This window comes from Leucopleurus acutus, assembly GCF_964270905.1.
Source record: "Leucopleurus acutus genome assembly, chromosome: 4".
NCBI lineage: Eukaryota > Metazoa > Chordata > Mammalia > Artiodactyla > Delphinidae > Leucopleurus > Leucopleurus acutus.
The window spans coordinates 30,014,154-30,036,533 of NC_139146.1; the positions used below are offsets into that span (position 1 = coordinate 30,014,154).

The window sequence follows — 22,380 nt, forward strand, 5'->3', positions numbered from 1 at the left end:
TCTCATATCTTGGTGAATTTGGAAACTGTAGATCTAGTTCAGATGAGGAAATTCAGCGACGCTTCCCAGAGTCCCACCTACAGTTGATGGTAGAGCTGGAATTAGAACCCATGTACTATCCTCCCAATGCAGTACTCTTTCCTGCATTGTTCTGGGTTATGTGTCAAGACATTACGATCTTCATTTTACTTCTGTAACAGATTTTTATTCCACCTCCCTCAAAACACCATTCCTACATTGTCAGCATCATTTTGTGTAAACCAGGGCCTGGGATGAATATTTGTGAAAGTGAATTGTAATATGATTTAAAAGAAAGTTAAAGACTTTGAGAATTAGGCCTGGTGAAATAGTCATTAGACTGTAGGACACTGGAAATGATAAATACGTTAGTGTTTTTTCAAACCTGTCAAAGATTCTATAAACACTGGTGTGTGGTACAATCTGTGGATTTGTCAGCAGGGTGTGCATGTTTGAACAGCTAAACTTTCCCATGTCAAAACCCGCAGCATTTATTTTGGGTGCAGTTCAGTGAGAAGGAAGTGCATAGAAAATCAAACATCATGTCTAAGGAATACAAACCCAAAGACAGCAAACAGGTCACAGCAAATCAATTGGAACCTCTGACTTCTCAGCCTGGGGATTAGTAGGGGATCTTCAGCAATTAGAAAGGAGTCCAGAATGTTTGGAGCACATTGAAGACCAGGGGCCTCCATAGCACAGAGATCAATTATAAAAAGCAATTTTTGATTGAAAGGGGTGGGGATATGGGTGGCAGAAACAGAATATTTCACAACCCTCACCCCTTCATCTGCTCTGAGTCTGGAGAAGCAGCCCCACCCGGGTAAATGAGAAGAGAAATCGACTGTCATCTTTGGGCCTTGGGGGCAAAAGCTCGTGGGACCTGGTTTACACATCAAGGATACTGGCAAGCATGTTAGCAAGACACACCTACACTTAGTCTTCTCAGGCCAACACTGCCACCTGCCCTCACTGCCACAGGTTTCCTGCTCTAAATCTGGAGGCAGACTGAAGAGGGCTCACAGGACAAAAGAGAATGTGGAACTCTGGACTTTCAAGATTCAATGACACTATGAGAAAAGAATGTAGATTTAAACGGACGGGCCTGATGTAAGAAAGCCTGACACCTCCTCACCTGCTCCTACCTAAGCCCCTGATAGGAGTCATTTATTCCTACCTCCCAAGGGGCTGGCTTGAATGATATCTGGGTTTTATGAAGTGCAGAAAGCTTTATTTCACTCTAAAAGGCTATCCTCATCTTCTTCTTTTCAAGTCCTTTTCCTTTTCCTAAAAGGGCACACATTTACTTTTTGAGCAATCATGGCTTTCTTCTCAGCTTACTCATTAGGGTCAAAATTCAGGACAGGTGAGATAGAAGCCAGGTGACTCAGAAATAATACACTGAATACAAACAGCTTATACAACTCAATAACAAAAAAAAAACCCAATCAAAAAATGGGCAAAGATCTAAATAGACATTTCTCCAAAAAAGACATATAAATGGCCAACATGCACATGAAAAATGCTCAACATCGCTAATTATTAGAGAAATGCAAATCAAAACTACAATGAGGTATCACCTCACACCCGTCAGAATGGCCATCATCAAAAAATCTACAAACAATAAATGCTGGAGAGGGTGTGGAGAAAAGGGAACCCTCCTGCACTGTTGGTGGAAATGTAAATTGATACAGCCACTATGCAGAACAGTATGGAGGGTCCTTAAAAAAACTAAAAACAGAACTACCATACAACCCAGCCATCCCACCACTGGGCATATACCCTGAGAAAACCATAATTCAAAAAGAGTCATGTACCACAATGTTCATTGCAGCTCTATGTACAATAGCCAGGACATGGAAGTAACCTAAGTGTCCATCAACAGATGAATGGATAAAGAAGATGTGGCACATATATACAATAGAATATTACTCAGCCATAAAAAAAGAAATGAACTTTATTTATTTGTAGTGAGGTGGATGGACCTAGAGTCTGTCATACAAAGTGAAGTAAGTCAGAAAGAGAAAAACAAATACTGTATGCTAACACATGTATATGGAATCTAAAAAAAAACCCAAAAAAGGTTCTGAAGAACCTAGGGGCAGGACAGGAATAAAGACACAGATGTAGAGAATGGATTTGAGGGGAAGGGTAAGCTGGGACAAAGTGAGAGAGTGGTATGGACTTATATACACTACCAAATGTAAAATAGATAGCTAGTGGGAAGCAGCCGCATAGCACAGGGAGATCAGCTCGGTGCTTTGTGACCACCTAGAGAGGTGGGATAGGGAGCGTGGGAGGGAGACGCAAGAGGGAGGAGATATGGGGATATATGTATATGTATAGCTGATTCACTTTGTTATAAAGCAGAAACTAAAAAAAAAAAAAGTCTGCAAATAACAAATTCTGGAGAGGGTATGGAGAAAAGGCAACCCTCCTACACTGGTGGTGGGAATGTAAGTTGGTGCAGCCACTATGGAGAACAGTATGGAGGTTACTCAGAAAACTAAAAATAGAATTACCATATGATCCAGCAATCCCACTCCTGGGCATATATCCACACAAGTCTATAATTCAAAGAGCTACATGCACCCCTATGTTCATAGCAGCACTATTCACAATAACCAAGACATGGAAACAACCTAAAGTCTATCAACAGATAAATGGATAAAGAAGATGTGGTACATATATACAATGGAATATTAGCCATAAAAGAAATGAAATCATGCCATTTGCAGCAAAATGAATGAACCCAGAGATTATCATACTAAGCAAAGTAAGTCTGAAAGAGAAAGACAAATACCATATGACATCACTTATGTGGAATCTCAGATACTACACAAATGAACATATCTATGAAACAGAAACAGACTCATATAGAGAACAGGTTTGTGGTTGCCAAGGGGCAGGGGGCCAGGAAGGAGGGAACAATTGGGAGTTTGGGATTAACAGATGCAAACTATTATATATAGGACGGATAAACAACAGGGCCCTACTGTATAGCACAGGGAACTATATTCAATATCCTGTGGTAAACCATAATGGAAAAGAATATGAAAAAATATATATATATGTATAAGTGAATCACTTTGCTGTACAGCAGAAATTAACACAACATTGTAAATCGACTCTACATCAATAATTTTTTTTTTAAATAAGAAATAATACATCTAGAAAGGTGAGCCAGGAGATGTGAACTTAAACTGCTACCAAATCAAAATTGGGTCCTCTTGCCCTGTGCACAGTAAAGCCAATCTACAGACACCAGGTTGTGATTTGAAGGAAAGTGCAGCGTTTATTGTAGGGAGTCATATAAAGAGTCCAGGACAGCTAGTGCTCAGAAACCTTGGACTCCCCCATGGGTTACAGCAAAGCATTCTTAAAGGAAGGTGAGGGAATGGCATCCCAGGCTGTGTGATCAGCTCGCGCACAATTCTCTGATTGGTCGATGGCGAGGTAACAGGGCGGTGTCACAGGGGTTAACGATATTCAACCCTAGGCTCCAACAGGTGTGTGTTGGGGGCAGTGCTGTGTGCTCACGGTCATCAAGTAGTTAATTGCTTCCATTTGGTGGGGGTATTAGCATCTGTAAAACAACTCAGGAAATTGCATCCAATACTGTTATCTAGGTCCTACAAAGAGGAGCTGAAGCAGAGGGGAGGGGGGAGGGGTCTGTCATGGGACGGCCCCATAGGATCCTGCTCAGTTACAAAACCTTAATTCTGTAAGGAAAGCTCTGAAAAATGTGAAGATTGCCACCCTAGTCGCTGAGTGGTGGTAGAAATGAGTCATCTGGAGCAAAAAATAGCCCCTTCCTGACCCTCAGCCACATTCTCATTATCCAGCTGAAGAGAATCCATTACCAGGTGCTCAGGGTAGTACCTGAGGCTAGCAAGTTCCAGAAAATCGTTCTTTTCAACAGAGCCACTCAGAGTCTTTAATGTGCTATTACACACTTTGATTCTCCAAGAAGGTGGGTGGTAAATACCATCAGAATAGTAACAGCCAACATCTTGAGTGTTATCTCTGGGGGTAGCACATTAAATGCATTATTTGATTTAATTGGGTAACGTTAGGAGGTAGATGCTCCCGGCATCTTCATTTTACAGAAGAAGAAACTGAAGTTTAGAGCCATTAACTTGCTACAAGTCACATGTCCAATAAATAACCAACTGGGGATTTAAAGCCATGTCTTTCTGATCACAGATTTAGCTTTTAAACATCATGCTTATCCCAGACTGAATTCATCAGGAACTCATTGTTTAGCATCTTGTAGTTCAGCTCCGTCAAGGAACCCACTTCAGGAAGCTGACCAAAAGGCTGGATTCTTTGCATCCAACCATGTTCCAGGAACTAATTAGAAATTGGGTCTCTTTCAGTGGATTCCTATAATTACATCACCTGGATATTTTTATATCTAATTCTATAATATGTTGCATTCCATATATAATGTATTCCCTGGGCTCCTTGACTCATGGCCCCCTTCTCTCCATCTTCAAAGCCAGCAGTGTATCATCTTCAAATGTCTCTCTGTTTCCATTGTCTTCCTTCTCCTTTGACATTCTGGCCTCCCTCTCTTAAGGATGCTGGTGAGTACATTTAGGATCCACCTAGATAATCCAGGATAATCACCCCATTTCAAGATCACATTTGTGAAGTCTCTTTTGCCATGTAAGGTCACATTCACAAGGTCCAGGAATTAAGACATAGATATATTTGGGGGCCATATTCAGCCTAAAACAGTTAACAATGGTGAACATCTTTTCATGGACCTATTTACTATCGTTATATCCTTTTGTTGAATATATCTGTTTAAATCCTTTGCCCATTTTAAACTGGGTTATTTATTTTCTTATTATTGCATTTGAAAGGTTTTTTAAAAATATATGTTGGATACAAGTCCTTTGTCAGATACCTGTTTTGCAAATGTTTTCTTCCAGCACACAGCTTGTGTTTTCATCCTCTTGACATTGTCTATGGCAGAGAAAAGTTTCAGTTTTGATGAGGCACAAGTTATAACTTTTTTCCTTTGTATATCATGCTTTTGGTGTCATTTCTAAGAACTCAACTCCAGGACATAAAGATTTCTATGTTTTCTCCTAAAAGCTTTAAACTTTTACATCTTAAATTTAGATCTATAATCTATTTTGAGTTAATCTTTGTATAAGGTGTGTCGTTTAGGTTGAGATTATTTTGCTCGTGGATGTCTAATTGATCCAACATCATACGTTGAAAAGACTATCCTTTCTCTATTGAATTGCTTTTGCACCTTTGTCAAAGATCAAATGACCATATTTATGTAAGTCTATTTCTGGACTTTCTAGTCTGTTCCATTAATTTATGTGTCTATCACTCAGCTTATACCACAGCTCACTATTACTTGTTTTTTTTTTTGGCCGTGCTGTACATGGGATCTTAGTTCCCCGACCAGGCATCGAACCCATGCCCTCTGCAGTGAAAGTGGACTGCCAGGGAACTCCTCACTACAACTTTTTAAAAACTCATAATAATGCAGTTTTGCAGAACAGTGAATGCTGTCAAAAGGTTCCTGTGCTGTAGGTAATCCTTCATCTTAAGTAAGCATGTTTATCCCTCAGCTTGTCAGCATAAATTATGCTCAATTTTATTTAAAGATTAATGTTACCATACTAAAATGCATTCTCCAACATTAAAAGTTTTTTCCAGATGTTTCTCACAAACACACACACACACACACACACACACACACACACACACACGGAAATCACTATCTTGACCTGTCCTCTGAGTTTTGCCTCTGTATTTTCTACTTTCTGCTGGACATTTCCAGTTGCAGATGTCACACAGCCCCAAAAGTCCCTCTGCATGTTAAAAATTGAGTTTATGCAGGGGCTTCCCTGGTGGTGCAGTGGTTGAGAGTCCACCTGCCAATGCAGGGGACACGGGTTCGTGCCCCAGTCCGGGAAGATCCCACATGCCGCGGAGCAGCTGGGCCCGTGAGCCATGGCCGCTGAGCCTGCGCGTCCGGAGCCTGTGCTCCGCAACGGGAGAGGCCACAGCAGTGAGAGGCCCGCGTTCCGCAAAAAAAAAAAAAAAAAAAATTGAGTTTATGCAACATTCATTTACATCTATTGAAAAGATTGAATTTAATATAGGAGTTCAAAAATTTGGTTTAAAGTTCAATATGTTTTGATATTTAGTCTTTGATAACTGTCATAGACGAAATAGATATTTCACAATTATATCTATATCAAATACAAGAAATGCTTCATTGGCTATATTTACAAAATCACAGAATATGCTTTTTAATTACATCTATCAATTATTCACAAATTTTATTGAATTAGACTAGCAAAATTCTGCCTTCCTGTATTTTAATCAGTAAATGCAAACTAACCAGGTGTTGCATTTTATATTTTTAGCAAGTGGAATTGAAAGGACAAAAATTCTTAATTTAGAAGTTTTTAAAAACAGTTTGGAAAACTCTGTTTACAGGAATTTTTTTTAAGAATGCAGACATGAGAGTTTTTTTGTTTTTTGTTTTTGTTTTTTCAGAGTAAATCAGTAAATTGTACTGTGTACCAGAGGTCAGATAGGTGTCACAGACGAAAAAAAGAAAGAAAAAGAAAAAGAGGGGTGGGCAGTAACAGGATGGGTGGAGCAGGTTAGAACTGTGGTCAGAGAAGGCCTCGTGGGGGAAGTGACCTTAAGAAAAGACAGAAGAGCAGGGTGGGCCAAGTAGATATGTGGGGTAAGAGCCTTCCAACCAGAAAGAAGAGCCAGTGCAAAGGCCCTGAGGTAGATGAGAGAGTTTTTAATAAGTGACATACTGACATTGATTCAACAACCAAATCACATGACAATAGAAACATTCCCAACATCATCAGTTTTCAAACCACTCTCTTCATCATAAATTTCCTACAATCAGCAAGTCACTTTCTAACTCGTTGTTAGAATGTCACCTTTAACTGGAAGGGATAAAGTTCTGTTGTTTTAGTTACTTTTTTGAGTAGCATACCACTGACACCAATTTATCATCACAGAAAAGGTAAAAAAATTGAAATACTTGTCCCTTTTTAAAAAGAAAAATATCTAACATTTGATCATTGTCATAAGTGCTTTGCTTCCAGATACTCTGCAGGAAGCATGTGGGACAGATATTTTCATGGTTACTCCCCATTCAACACAGAGTATTACAAAGAATCTAGTTTAGTCTTGTTTTTATAGAAATAATGACATCAGTGATGCCCCACTGCACTTTGTGCAAGTCCAGTTTCAGTGATTGTGCTGCCCTGATTCCCTGTGAAACTATACTGTAGGGTCTGCTGTCATCTCACCCAAGAACGCTTTTTGTTGATGTTGGAGTAAATGCAGTGGCTCCATTGCCACTGAGTACATGCGTACTACTATTTTTTCACAATATATTTGTTAATATATATTCTTTATACAATATATAAAGAAGTCATTGACTACTGAGAAAATTTCTTCTCTGATGCATCTTTCTTTTATTGGCTCATAAAAAAGTATCTCAGTTCTTTGTGCATTTCATTGTTGAAACAGAGAGGCAAATACAAGAGCGACTAAGATCACTGGCACTGGAGACAGAATACCCATGATGACTCTTTACTGGCTCCACTATTAATTATAATGGCTGTGTGACTTTCAGCTCATAACTTAACCTCTCTGTGCATAGGTTCCTTCATCTTGGAAATGGAAATGATAATAGAACTTCATAGGATTATTATGAAGACTAAATAAATTCATGCCAAGACCTTAGAATTTTCCCTTACATATAGTGAGTTCTCAATAAATGTTCACTCTTAGTCTCTAGAAAATACCATAAGCTGCGATATAGCAGAAACATCTTTACTCTCACTCAAACTGTATAATTTTTCTAATACTTACTTCTTTAAAATTTCAGTAATGCCTTCTGTGAAGTTTTCAGTAGTATTTGCTGACAGAAGAACACATTTAATCTGTCGCCATGTGGTTTTCCATGTATTACTTTAGGCATGTTTTACCACAGCAGGGAAGAGGAAGACAAGTATTTCACTAATAGTGTGAGGCTTTACCTTTTTTTTTTTCCCTTTGGCAGTCCAGACTTGTGAGGGGAGTTTATTTTTACATTGATGATTATAACTCCTGTTTCCAGAGACCACATTAGCCCGAATGACTGAAAAACTTAGGCAACAGTCACAAAAGTTTTGTTATTGCATATTTCAACGTATAGAGGCTTTACCATTTTTGCTGTAATGTCAGAAACCTCAAGGGAGCCTTCTAACTTTTTATCAGTAAGCTTACGGTATGTAGTCTTGCATATCATAACTTTGAACACAACTGTGAAAATCATAAAGAGTTAATCTTCACATTCTGGATACTAATTCTTTTGTTTGTTTGTTTGTTTTGCGGTATGCGGGCCTCTCACTGTTGTGGCCTCTCCCGTTGCGGAGCACAGGCTCCACAGCCATGGCTCACGGGCCCAGCCGCTCCGCGGCATGTGGGATCTTCCCGGACCGGGGCACGAACCCGCGTCCCCTGCATCGGCAGGCGGACTCAACCACTGCGCCACCAGGGAAGCCCTGGATACTTACTCTTAAACATCTTGCTTGTCCTGATGGCTTCATTAGCTCTAACATTTTGAGGCAAATTTTCGCTTGTTTCGAGATTTATCACTAATCATAGTAGTAAGCATAAATCCATTTCTCAGGCTTCCTTCTTGTTAATTTCTCCTTTTTGTCAAATCTGAATGTTCTTATCCCTTATGCAGCCAACAAAGAGCTCATTCTAAGAATAAGGGGTCAGCGCTGTTCTTTCCTCATTATCTTCTTGGGCTTTGCATTATTAGCATTGTCTGCCATCTTTACCTCCTCTGCAGGAGGGTCTTTAAGTCACTTGTTAGATTTTGTAAGAGTTAGCTTTGATAAAACCAACTAATATGGTCCATAAGGCATCAGGTAAACTGCAGCCCACCCACACCTCGCCCTCTAAGCTGAGAACCTCACTGTCCCTCAGGATACCCTGGGCATCTGGACCAGTGATGTCATCACTGTCAGTCCAAACACATAACTGATGTTCAATAAATATTTGTTGAATTGATTTGAATTAACTCATCGGTATAATTGGTGTATTTATAAAAGGAAAAATCAGTCCTACTTTCAAAGCGCTTTCAACATAGAGAGCTACTAAGAGACTTTCCCCACACTAACTTAACATTATTAATACTTTTCAATCGAAAGAAGTAATAAAATCATTACATTGGTGGGTTTTCAACATCAATTGTGGGAGGTAACATGTGCTTGGTATATATTGTAAAATGAGTTGAGGGTCCTGAATTCCAGTTCTCTTAGGAACCTGGTGAGTTACTTCATCCCTCTGGATTTCAACCTCTCATCTGTAACATGAGGCAGTTGGGCTAGATGATTTTGAAGGTCCTTTCTAACCTAACATTTATCCATTCCTAACCCGCCTGTCTTATAGAACTCAATAGTTTCCTTGTTTGCCACATTTTTGAAAGAATCCTAAGCTTGTGGTAAATTCATAAATAGATGTTATTCATCTTAACCCCTATTTTCTGTGAAATGTTTCCATCTCTCTGCTTCTCTAAACTTCAAGTACCAAATCAATAATGTGTCATTATGAGCTCTAATAAAGGAAATAAAACAATAACCTAAAGCAAACAACCTGCCCCAAGTGACACCAAAAGCTCAACTCTCTGAAAGAAGTCTACAAAATTAATCAATTGATTAAATCTGTAAAAATTTTATTAAATGTACAAAATTTGCTGTTGGTCTCATTTATAACTAACACAATTATCTTCTCCTTTTCCTACCTTTACAATCATGTTCCTCATATTGCAAGGCTAAACAAATATTCGCCTATAGATACTGAATTCTGAATGTTTCTAGACGAACAGACAGAAAGAAAAGAAAATGAAGAAGTATTGGAACTCAGATGTTTCCTGAGTCCAATTCCATTGTTCTTATTATACCACCCTGACCAGTGCTAATTTCTGGGCCCTAGCTGTAGGCATTGCTGTATAAATACAGAGAAAAATACTTCATATAAGTTTCTTGGAATGTTGAAGGCAAATGTGACAAACCCTAAGAATAATTACTTAGAAAAATGAATTAATTGGGGATTTTGTACCATACTTTATCATCAAGGATAGTAACAAATCATAGAGAATACCCTAGATGATTGTTAGGACTTGCCTCATGCCAAGAAACCAACTTCAGATTTCTCTAAGAACTGCTGACAATCTGAAGAAACAGGTATTAGAAAAATTACACAAAGCAAAGGTGTTTCTAATATGTCTCAGCTATGGTATTTGGTAGAGCAATAGCTAATATTTACTGAGAACCCACCATGTGTCAGGCAAGATCCTAAGCACCTCACACGAATTAATTTATTTAGTCTTCATGACAATCCTGTGAGGTAAGTATTAGCAGCTCATATCAGCCACATAATTGGACCTTGTCCATTTCAGCCTACCAGAACCTGCCATGCATAGTGCACTGACTAGGCGCGAGAGGACTCCTTCATGCAAAGCAAGGCAACGAGCAAGTGCAACACTGGAACTACCACCTGTCCAAAACAGCTCCAGAGGGACAAGATGAGTCCACTCGTGTAAAGCACCAACCACAATTCACTCTGTCTAAAAATATATCCTCTGTTTGAAAAATGGCATTTTATTCTGTCTACTGGAAGGAATAAAACCCGGTCATTTTATATGCATCAACACAGTGTGCATTAAAGACGGATATCCATGCAGAAGGTGCTTCTATTTAGCTTTCTGTTCCAGAAGATAACACATCAATGTTGAAAGACAGTCTCCAATCAACCTCTCATGAGCATTACTGGGTACTTTTCAAATGCATTAAGATTCACGATGGAAAGTTTTCTTCACATACCTTATTTTCTTCCTCTTACATGAAATTTTTGCCATGACTCATTAGAACAGCCGAGAAATATAAAACTTCCAGAAACTTTTTCAAATGTTTCCCAAAACATAATAAGACTTTTGATCCACTTAGAGCTTTTAAAATTCTCAACAACATTGCCTCAATCTAAAAGATATACATTTCCACACACCGGGTAAATTAACATTAATGATAGTAACCTTTGCAATTTCCTTGCAAACCAAGGAAAGATTAAATTCCTGTAGTAAACAGAACAATTGCATGCTTCAGGGGGAAGGAAAAAAAACACCAGAAGATCCCTGGTAGCTTCTACCTCTAGGCATGTTTTGAAACCTCATAAGGGAAGGACCCAAAATGAGAGGATTCGTGTCAACAACCATATATTATGACAGTGTTGAGTTTGATGGGGTCTTCCATCTTTGGCCTGTTTATACAAGGATAGTTTATGGAAGAAGAAAGATCCTTCTTCAAGCTTCTGAAATTTTAACCAGAAAAGCATTGAAGTGAACAAAATAAAATACTATTTCTCAACAGACACACCATGTGCTAAAGAACAAGACAGCTGCCATGAAGTTGTTAGGACTGTCTGTGTATCCTAGCAACAAACTACCCACAAAAAGAACCACCCCATGAATGAAATCCACTTACTACACACAAAGCTAGTCCGTAGCACCCTGATAGGTGTCTCAGAATGGAGGAAGAAGGTAGTGCCTTTCTCTGAAAGGCTTCATCTATCCTATACTGGAGGGTACTTTGCAAATAAATCAGTGCCCACCATGAATCACTGTCATTCTCACACAAACTCCAGTGTACTAAGTATCCTGGGAAATACTTGGGAAATCCAAACACATTAGCATGGCCAGGCTTGGGAGAATATGAAAATCAAGGTCATAAGTGAAAAGAGATGCACACACCAATTCAAACTTCAGACTTAGAAAGGTCAAGAGGTGATGAGAGCAGAAGTTCCTGCCTTGCATTTGGCTAAAATGACTGCAGTTCTTATACATTAACTAATTTCCAGCATCAAAGGAAAATTTTGAATGATGACATTAAGGAAAAGATCTCCTAAAGAAAGACATACGTGTATTTACATGTATTATTCCACAACCGCCCTCAGAGGTTAGTTACATCCGCCATATAAAATACAATGTGTTTTCAGATATGCCTAGATCTTTCAAGAAGTATAAAGGTCTCCTCTGTTTAATGTAATTTTTTCTTCTTCTACACCTGACAAGAACATTACACATCCTTTCAGGCCTGGATCTCAGTCATCTTCTTGTTGTGGGTCCCAGCAAATGGGACAGCTGGGGACATGACTGGAGTGATGGTATGCAAAGCTAATATTTGTATTAACATTATTGTTAATAAAGAATCCCTACAAAATAAATCTGCATTCCTGGTTCACCTAATATCCCGGTAATACTCCCTTCATGGTGAGTAGTATTAGCATTCTAGATGAAAGTATTCACCTGTAGGCAAGAAGTAAATAGACACTGGGGACAATTATGTTTCAGTGCTCAAGGTTTTCTTTGTTGCTGTTGTTGTTTTTGTTCCTGGTTCTTTCTTAAAGTTAATTCTAACATTAGAAACTATAACACAGTGAAACTAACATTTTGTTCCCCTAGCTCTAGGACTGCTCAAATTTGGAGTTACTACTAAAACTTAACTAAACACTAAACTGCTTTGTGGAATTTGAGAATTTCTTGAAAAATACTGAGAAATTCCTTGAAAGAAAGTACATTGTTTAAAACTGACCTGGACATTCTGAAAAAGTTTCCAGCTATTGCAGCTAGCTACTGAGTCTTTAATTTTTATCCTCAGAACAGGTTTGCAAAACTGTTTCATTAAAGTAATTGCTGAAATATCTTAGATCAGGCAATTTACACATATTGGAAAGTCACTAGTTTCTTTTCCAATTTGTCTCCACTATAATCAAAGTGACTAAAAGGTTAAGAATGTTGAACAGATTTTAGAAGACGAGTTTCCCAGGTAAGGAATTTTTGTTTCCTTTCATCTGAGGTCTAATGTTTGATTTTTTAAGCGTCTGGACTAAGAGACAATATATAAATTAATCTAAATAAATTAGTACAATAGAATCTACGGGTCAATGATAAAAATAAGAGAGGAGACATCGTAATTGCTTCGTAATCCAAACAATTTGATTCTCCTAATAGCAGACCACTGACTGGGGAATATTCTGCCTCTCTCACCTTCACCCACTGGTGGCTCTCAGCCGTCCTCCTCCCATTCCAGCCACATCACTGTGGAGTCACGGCGCTTGTGGAAGACAGCCCCTCCTACCCGCCACTCATTCTACCATTTCACCTGAAACATGGGACTGGCCTTTTGCTCATTTTCCTCAGCGCAAGTGAGATCAATCTTTAACTTTTAATCAGATCTTCTTTAATGACTAGTGATTAATAGAAAAGAAGAACAACCCATCTTACAATGGCTGGCCAAGACCAGACTTATGAAGGCCTCTTTTCAAGGCAGTGCCCCACCTCACTTCTGACCTGTGTCCACCGGGCCAGAGAAACGGCTCCCCTAACCCTGGAACTCCGCAGCCCCTTCCTAGCCTGAGAGTTCAGGAAAAGTCTCCGCTTCACGTGGCATTCCCACCACCTGGTCTTCTCTTCTGTCTCAAACATAACACTCCCCCATTGTGGAAGACAAGCGAAAAGATTGGTTTCACCTGTGGCCAGAATTTCTCTTCTGAGAAACAACTGTTTTGTTTTTACTAAAACACTCCAGTGTACTATTTAGAAATTTTTTAAGGTTTTTAAATTATTATTTATAAAGAGAGGCCTAGGATATGATCAAGCAAACAGAATTGGAGGAGGAATAAATCTACAGTGGTTGCCTGAAACAGATGGAGGCCGAGAAAAAGAGGACTAGGTGTAGATCAAGGTCACTGAGAAACAGGGGTGGCTAAATGTGGCCAGAAGCTGGCGCTCAAGAGAGGATGGTGGGTAAGGCTTTTCCACACAAAACAATTACTTAACTTTTAAGTACAAGAATGAAAAACATTTTGTTCTAGTTGTTTGATGTGCTGGATCAGGATGTGACCATGACTTTTTTTTTTTTTTTTTGCGGTACGCGGGCCTCTCACTGTCGCGGCCTTTCCCGTTGCGGCGCACAGGCTCCGGACGCGCAGGCTCAGTGGCCATGGCTCACGGGCCCAGCCGCTCCGCGGCATGTGGGATCTTCCCGGACCGGGGCACAAACCCGTGTCCCCTGCGTCGGCAGGCGGACTCTCAACCACTGCGCCATCAGGGAAGCCCTGACCATAACGTTTTTTTTGCACAAGCCTTCAGTTAAAGTTTGTACCCTCACAGCCCAAGGCACTGGCTCTTTTGAGAAGTGAAACAGGGTGGTGTGGGTGTGAGGTAATGGAGTGTGGGAAAGGGACAGCTCCTGAGGGAAGCAAGGCACACAGTAGTCAATAATTCAGTGGAAGGACCAAATGGACACAGAGCCTTTCCTTCCACATCACCGTCCCCGCCCAGCAATCCTCCAGGATAGAGGAGGGAGACAATGAGTTTCTCCAGAACATGAGATGGAGACACAGACCATTTTTATTTAAAAATCCTAAGATACTATGACCCCAGCAGGCCATAGAGCTTTAGAATTTATGAAACTCCAACCCATTCTTAGGGATGTGGTCTGTTCTTCTGGCCCTTATGGCAGAATTTCAGCACAACCCTACTTCAGGAGGGATCCTGGGGCGCTAAGTTAACCAACTGGGGAGATCAATTTTTATTTCTACAATTACATATTCTGAAAAAAGTCATTCACTATAAATAATTCCCCTTTACTTTATAAAAAACTTAGCAACCTTTTTGCTTTTCTTTTCATGCTTAAGTGAAAGGAGCTGAGCTAATAAGGAAGAAGGATGAAGCATTTATTCCATCATTTTACTAGTTCTCTGAAACAGTCTCTCCCAAGCAGGATGTGTAACCACTTCGAGATTGTAAGATGGTTCATTATTGTGTGGAAAGAAAATGTTAGAAATGTTATGTGTTGTATAATGTTCACAGTATCAGTATATATATTATGTAAGTAACTGATAAATAAACATGTGTTTTGGGAACGTATGTCCACATTTTAACTTTTTTTTACAGATGGAATGGAGTTTGGAGACTACTGATGTTTAAAAAAAAGCCCAACCATTTATTCTATACAAGGAATTATTTCAAATGGATTTTTTATGAAGGCAAATTTGTAGATGATAAAGTAAGATTCTGAATTTACTTAAGACAAATTACTAGTCCCTTTACTTTTGATGGGAAAAAATTATTTGCTCTACTCTGAAATAAGCAAATAAGTCTCACCTTCCAACTTCTAAATTGAATGCCAAATAAAATGGACAACCCCCAACTAGCCCAAAAATGTAAATTCATTTGAAGAACTAATTTATCATTCCTTTATATGCCCTCTACGACTTTACAAATCTTAGGGAAATTGGTTCCAAACATAAGGAAAAATACATAAGAAATTTAAATACTTTCAAGTGGCTTGTTTTTGCTGTTGTTAAAATCACTACTGGTGAGAAATCTAACAAGCAGACTTACTTTGCACTCAGTGGAATTTTTTATCAGTTGATGTCACAGAAAGGCAAATATTGGAGCTGCAGTTCCGCAAGGGCACTCACTCAAACCAGTATGATACAGTTTTGTGTTTTTAATAAACATTTCTTTTGGGCACAGAAATACAAGTTATGTATGTTGAAATTATTTTGACTACAAATTGTAATGTTATAAAACTGTCATTGGGTTTTTCAATGTGGCATTTTTCCATGTGTAAAAGAAATTCAATTATTATAGAAGAAACTAAGCCATATTTAGAAGATATTACCACTATTCACACCAATAAAATAATGTTAACAACAATAAAAATACTAATAGCAGCTAAGACTTATTGAGTGCTTATTACATGCCAGGCTCTGTTTTGTGCACTTTACATGTATTAACTGAGTGGCCGTAAACCCAGGCTACCCATTATGCCTGTTGAAATCACCAAGGGAGAGTAACAGAAAAAGATGCCCAGGTTCCACCTCCAAAAGGGACTCTGACTCACTCACACCAACCAGATGCTAACCCCATTGGTGGTTCTAATGTACAGCCAGCATTGAAAACAACTACTTCAACACAATCCTGACAACAATCCTTGGAGGAGAGGGTAGTTATCTTTACTTGATACTGAGGAAAATGACACACAGTTCACAAGCAGCAGAACTGGGATTCGAACCCAGGCAGGCAGTTTCCAAAATTTAAGCTCTTTACCACTGAGCTCTACTACCCCTCAAAGACCACAAACCACTGAGTATTTAGGTGATGCTTTTATTCACATGGTATGCATAAAAGATCATTCCTGTAATTTCTCTGCAGTTAGACTATTTTGAAAAAGCTTTTGCATAACTCTGGCTGAAAAAACAAACAAGATTTTGATCATGGAGTTCCTCTGGTTTGCACTTGACTGGGAAGCTGACCAAGCCTTAACCGGTGCTGAAATCAGTGATTTCACTGTTTGCTGCTAAAAGTGACCTCCCCAGTTGGCTAACTAGTGCCCCAGGATCCAGCCTGCAGCCAGCTCTCTGAAGCTTGACCTGTACTTCTTCTTCATTCTATTTACCAGGAAAGTTCATATAAATAATGCAGGTACAGATATAAAACAGGAACAGTTCCTTTTCAACTGCTATTTCTCCTCCAGGGCAAATAGGCTTGAAAGTTCAGAAGCCACTGGCCAGCAGTTTTCCTTACTGCTCTCCTTATGTACTGTAGTTCAAACAGAAGCTAACAGAATACACAGTTGATTTAAAAAAAAAAAAAAAAAGCAGGAGGTGTAGGGGAGGGAAGAAATGAAGAAAACCCAGTTCTGTGTTGTTATCACTTATTTTCTCTGGCTCACAGTCACATGCAAGACGACATTGCATGAAGTACCTGAATCAGACCACAAAGCATTCTTCCTGCTGGGTCAGGCTGGCTACAGGTGGCCTGTCTCAATGCCAGGGGCAAGGAGAACTTAATTAGAGGAAAAATAGATGATGGTACCATATCTATCTAGAGAGGAGAAATACTGTCCTCTGAAACGCATGGGGCATAGGGTGTGACCCAGGCAGTTAGCAGCTAACAGGAGACCCGGAGTATAAAGTAGGGGCTTTAAACCTGTGACCTGCGAGGAACAAGGGAGCAAAGAGACAGAGTCACAAAGTGGCATCCAGACATTCCACCCTCCGTGGGGTCTGTGCCATGTCACTGCAGTGTTCAAGTAAGGCATTTTGTGATAGGATTTGATCAAAGAGATTTAGCCAAGATATGGAGCCCAGAGGACGTATATTGAGCACAATCTGCTAGCCTCCGTGGCAGGTGCATTTCCCGTGTTATCTCATGGAATCCACACAACAATTCTGAAAGGGGGCATTATTATTTTTCAGCAATATTCCACTGTAGGTCAAGTATTAAGTAGGTAGCATGGATTTGAAATGAGGTATGTTTGCTTCTAAAACCTCTGTTCCTTCCACTCTGTGACACAGTCCCCCTAACCCATTGTCTCTATCCTGGGCTTCAAGTTTATTTCTTCAACCAGCCTCAGTGAAGACACTTCTGAGCCACTGGCGGGGGTGGGGGTTGCAAGAAGCCTGAGGTGCAGACTCACTTGCTAGCAGGGATCGGGTTGTTCCCTGAGACTCTAAAGCCATGAGTAAAAGTTCATTTTCGTACTATTTTTGCTGTCTCAGGTTCTGCTTCTTGAGTGGCTCCCACTATCTCCCCTCATCCCATGCAGATGGCAGTGCCTGACTCTGGTCACTTGCCAACTACTTCCACCCCAAAGCGGTCCAGTCCACTCGACATGACTATGTGTAAAGCTATGTCTCCAACAGCTGTGTAACAGGCTCATGAAGTCATTTTTGTCTTTTGTCATTCCCTTTTCATTGCTATTCTTCAGGGCCTTGATTAGCAGACCAGGGAAACACACTCTATTCATTCAGCAGAATTTATTGAGCATATACTAAGAGCGCAGAAATGTTCTAGGTGCTGGGGACATGGAGATAACTAGAACGCAGTCCTTCCTTCCAGTACCCTAGGGCTCTGCTCACCTGTTCCAGTAAATGCTGCCTGGTGACAGGGCCCCGACTTCCTCACTGGTAACTTCCTTTACGGGACGGCCAGGACAGGAGCCCAACAACAGCTGTTTGCCTCAGAAGTGTTCCCTTTATTACCACTATTTCGTGCTATATTCCAGAGGCTTCTCTTCCGGAAAATTTACTGTATTCCTTCAATCTACCTCTTTTTGGGAACTAGCCCTCTTCTCAGAAGGGCAAAATGCCAAGAAAGGAATATCAGGGCAGTTCATGGTCTGTAATGGATGGAAATGTCTAACTTGTTTGAGCAGCAGGTTGGAAACCCACCCAAGGATTAAATTAAATGAATCGAGGAGGGGGCAGGGGGAAGAGATATTTTTTCAGGCAAAGTCCTTACTCAGGATTGCTATTTTACATTCAGTAGAATTCCCACTCACTCTTGATTAAAAACCCATTTAATATGGGAGGGGTTGTGGCATATTAGCATTTCTTAGCAGTTCCCAAAATTACAATGCACCTGTTACTAAAAACTGGAGCTGCGTCAGAGCTTCAGAAACAGCAGTGAGGGAGGATGGGAAGAGGTTTAACTTGAAACTTAGCTTAACTTTCACAATGATAGAATCACTTTTGTGCCCAATTCCCTTCCCATTTTTCACTGGCTGTTAGCAGCCTCTGAGTTCTTAAACACATTTATCCGAAGGGAGATATTTTTTTCTTCATGGCTTAAGAAACAGTCTCAAAAAAAAAAAAAAAAAATCCGTTTCCCCAGTTTCCCGTATAAAGCTAATCAACTAAGTATTTAATCACTCCTCATGTCAGAATCAAGACGGAGGTTTATGTGAAATGTTCAGCTAGTTAAAAATGAGACCTATTCACTCACACACAGAAGAACAATTTGAGAGCCATGAATTTTTATAGTTAGTAGCAGATTAGCTCTAACAGCCAGCATTAGAAAACAAAAAGGAAGCAAATATACACGCCCACAGACAAGCCAAAAAAAAAAAAAAAAAATGCCCAAGTATACAAAACGGAATGAACAGGTATCTGAGGGCAGTTCCCGGGAAGACGCGAACTCCTTTTGTTGGGGTTACTTACCCACACAAGTAGAATTCCCATTTCCCGAGGGAGAGCCTTCAGGACAGCTCCAGCGCTGCAGTGCTGAGAGGCTAACGAAACTAAATTTAAAAACTACCGGCAACAGAATGATAAGGAACAGCAGCATAATCTCGACGGGCTTGAACTCTCAATAGAAAATAAGCTGACTCTGCTTGAGCATAGCCCGAGCAAAGTGGGTATGTCTGACCCCCAGCGTGGCCACCCGGGTTGGCCTGCAGCCCTGGGGCATCTTTTCCTCTGCTGCCCTGTTGCCCTCGAGTTCCTTCTCCTTCAACTCAAGACAGCGTCAAAATGCAGCCTGAAGGGGACACTGCAAGCAAAGATTTCTTTATCGAAGTTTTTGGGAAGCCGGTAAGAAATACCTGACACCCTTATGACAAATTTCGCGGAGTTTAACAGCCATGCACTGGAGGCCTGCCGCGGACTTCACTGTGACAGGCAAAGCGGCAGGGCCAAGGCTAGAGAGAGGAAAAAAAAAAAGGAAAGAATTGGTGGAAAGTTCCAACCACGACCCTTCATGAGGCTGAAAGAAGAAATATGGACATACGATTCCTCCCCAAACACGGTTTCTCTTTTTGAAAAGTAGAGTGACTCCCCTTTCCTTTTTAAAGCTTTTCGGCTCCACCCCTCTCCTTTAGCAACACTTGAGTGAGCCTCTGTTTGCAAATGCGAATGTGGGCAATTCCAGCTACAGGAAAGCATGGACGGTTGCCAAGGAGGAGATAGCTGACTATTCACCATAAACATTCCGGGCAGAACCAGGGGGAGAGCAAGGAGGGGGCCGGGGAGTTGCTCGTGATGTCTTGGAGGTACCTGCTGAATATTGGCTACGTTTGAATATCTGGAAGGATGGAGACAAAGTTAAACCACGTTGTATAAATCAGTGGTGAACAGCACTGCTGGTAATGCAGACGTTAGAGCAATTGATCACTCACCTGAGCGGTATTAAAGAAAAATGACCTTCAGCTCATTATCTGAACGAATGTCAACACCCGTGCACATTCCTGGAGCTTAATCTTTCTCCCTCCTGTATATTTTATAGCGGAATTTGAAAGATTATTCTTTCCAAATCAAAGGGAAATCCCTGACGCCAGATGAATCGCTACAGTATGCACAGACACCTTTTCTTTCAGCAGGACCATAATAAAACATCGTGAGGGGCCAGGAGTGCAGGGAAAGGAGGGGATTGTTATCATAGAGCAGTGTTGGAAAAAATAAGCTAATAGCACAAAATCTGGGAAGCATTGGAAATCCAGCATAGCTGAATGCTGTTCCTTCTCAGATAGTTTAGGCTATCTTTTCACATCTCAGTGATAGAAAATAAAAGCTGCAAGTGTGGAATAGCTGTCTCCTCGACCACTTTCTACTTGGAACAGCAGCCGTTATTTCTTCAGGAGTGCACCCAGGACCCAGAAATATCCAGCTCAGGCAAACCATTTACACCAGATTTGATGAACAATGGAAATTTCTGCCGATTTATTTCATCCTGGAAAACAAGCTTTCATTTAAGTTGCCCAGAGGTAGTGTTCCCAGTGCTAGTCAAAATGTAGATAAAGCGATAGTCACAAAAATAACAGTCACGCTGGTGAACACCCCTTATGGAGACCGGGAACGACTCCAAGCCTTTTACTCATGCTTAATTATGTTCTTGTCATTTTCAAATACTGGGTCACTTTTCTGAAACAGCTAAAGTCAGGATTCCTCTGATTTCAGCCGGCCTCTGCCAGGCAGCTCTGACCCCTTACAGGAGAAACAGACCCTAGAGGGCAGCAGAAGTCACAGGGGGTGGGGGTGGGGTTACATGGAATATTCCATTGCTTTCTGGACTCAGACTCAAGACTCAGAATGAATGTCCTACAAATACCCTGCACGGAGTTACTAACCTTGTTAATGAGCTTCCCCTCCAGCAAATGCATTGCCGGTGTCACAGGTGACAGCAGTAGAAGGAGCTTGCTTAGAGGACAGTCTATGTTAGTGGAGAAGAGAGAGGAGAATAACATGAACACAAATATGAAATAACCCACAAATATATTCTATTTGGATTTTGAACCTCTCATATTATTTTTGTTGTAAAAAATCTTGCTTTCCGAATTACGGGTCACTTGGGCTAACGTGGTCATTAATGTTGAGCATAAGCCCCTTAGGAAATGGTGGAGTCAACATGGGTATGGTAGATGCTGAGACTAGTGACTCATGTTAAAGGTCAATCCCAGCTCATCCAGAGACAACCTAGGGTTGCCCAGATGGCAAATACATAGGACAGGGGCTACCACCTAGAAAGGACATCCAGAGATATTTAATAAGTCCATATTCTTATTTCTAAATAAAACTGGACCTCTCCTGGACAAATGAACATCCTCCTTATTTTAAAGTTGCCTAGAAATCTATTGTAGCTTTATGGGTTTGAGCTGCCTAATACCTTTTAGTTTCTGGGATTGAGTCAAATTAACTAATTCATTGATTAATTAAAGAGCTCTATCTGATAGGACACCGTAGGGAATACAAGAAATAGAGGTCATGGTCCCTAAATTCAAGACCTTGTTGAGGTTGATGAACCACCACAACAAAGAAGAGTCTATGAGTATGAACTAATGAATGACCAGTCACCAAGTATTCTGAGGGTGTCAGGAAGAAGGGGAACTGCACAAACTACGTGGACCAGAGCATGCAGCAAAGCTTTCTGGATTAATTAGGAAGCCTCAGACGGGCATGGAGAAGGAGGAATGCCATGCTGACAACAGGATTTGTGACAGGACAAAGAAAAAATTGCTTATTTATTAGATCTGTAGATCCTGAGGTGATGCAGTTGGATGGGAGGACCTGCTGGTAGGTCCATGAGAGAGTTAGATGTTAATGGCAAGGGGACAGCTCTGAATGCTTTTAAACATGAGTGGACATCAATAGGAGAAGGGAGGCTATTGGGAGATATGTTCATGTGTGCTGGTCATCATTCTACCTCTTCAGATAAAATGTCCCGATTGAAGCACAAAGCACTTAATTCTCCTGGCTGTACACACAGCCGTTATTAATCATCACCACCAGCACCCCATCAACAGATTGCTTCCAATATGTCAGGCATACAGGAAATACAGATGCTTTATTCACATTGCTTCCATTCCTCAACACCATCTTTCAAGGTGGGTATTATTGCCCCATTTCACCAGTGAGGACGTTGAAGATCAGAAAGGCTGAGAATTTTTTCCAATATTACACACATTTATGGAGAATATGAATTCTGAAGTCATGATTCTCTCCTCATTAGATGGT

General features: G+C 40.4%; 1 protein-coding gene across 1 annotated transcript in view; it reads right to left on the minus strand.

Annotated features, from left to right (window-relative positions):
* EGF (epidermal growth factor) overlaps positions 1–19,662 on the minus strand; it is a 94,052-nt gene extending 74,390 nt beyond the window's left edge. The window contains exon 1 of the mRNA XM_082838534.1: positions 19,093–19,662. Within this exon, the coding sequence (XP_082694660.1) occupies positions 19,093–19,219 (127 nt within the window). The 5' untranslated portion in view covers positions 19,220–19,662. The remainder of the gene's footprint in view (positions 1–19,092) is intronic.
* Between the last annotated feature and the right edge of the window lie 2,718 nt (positions 19,663–22,380).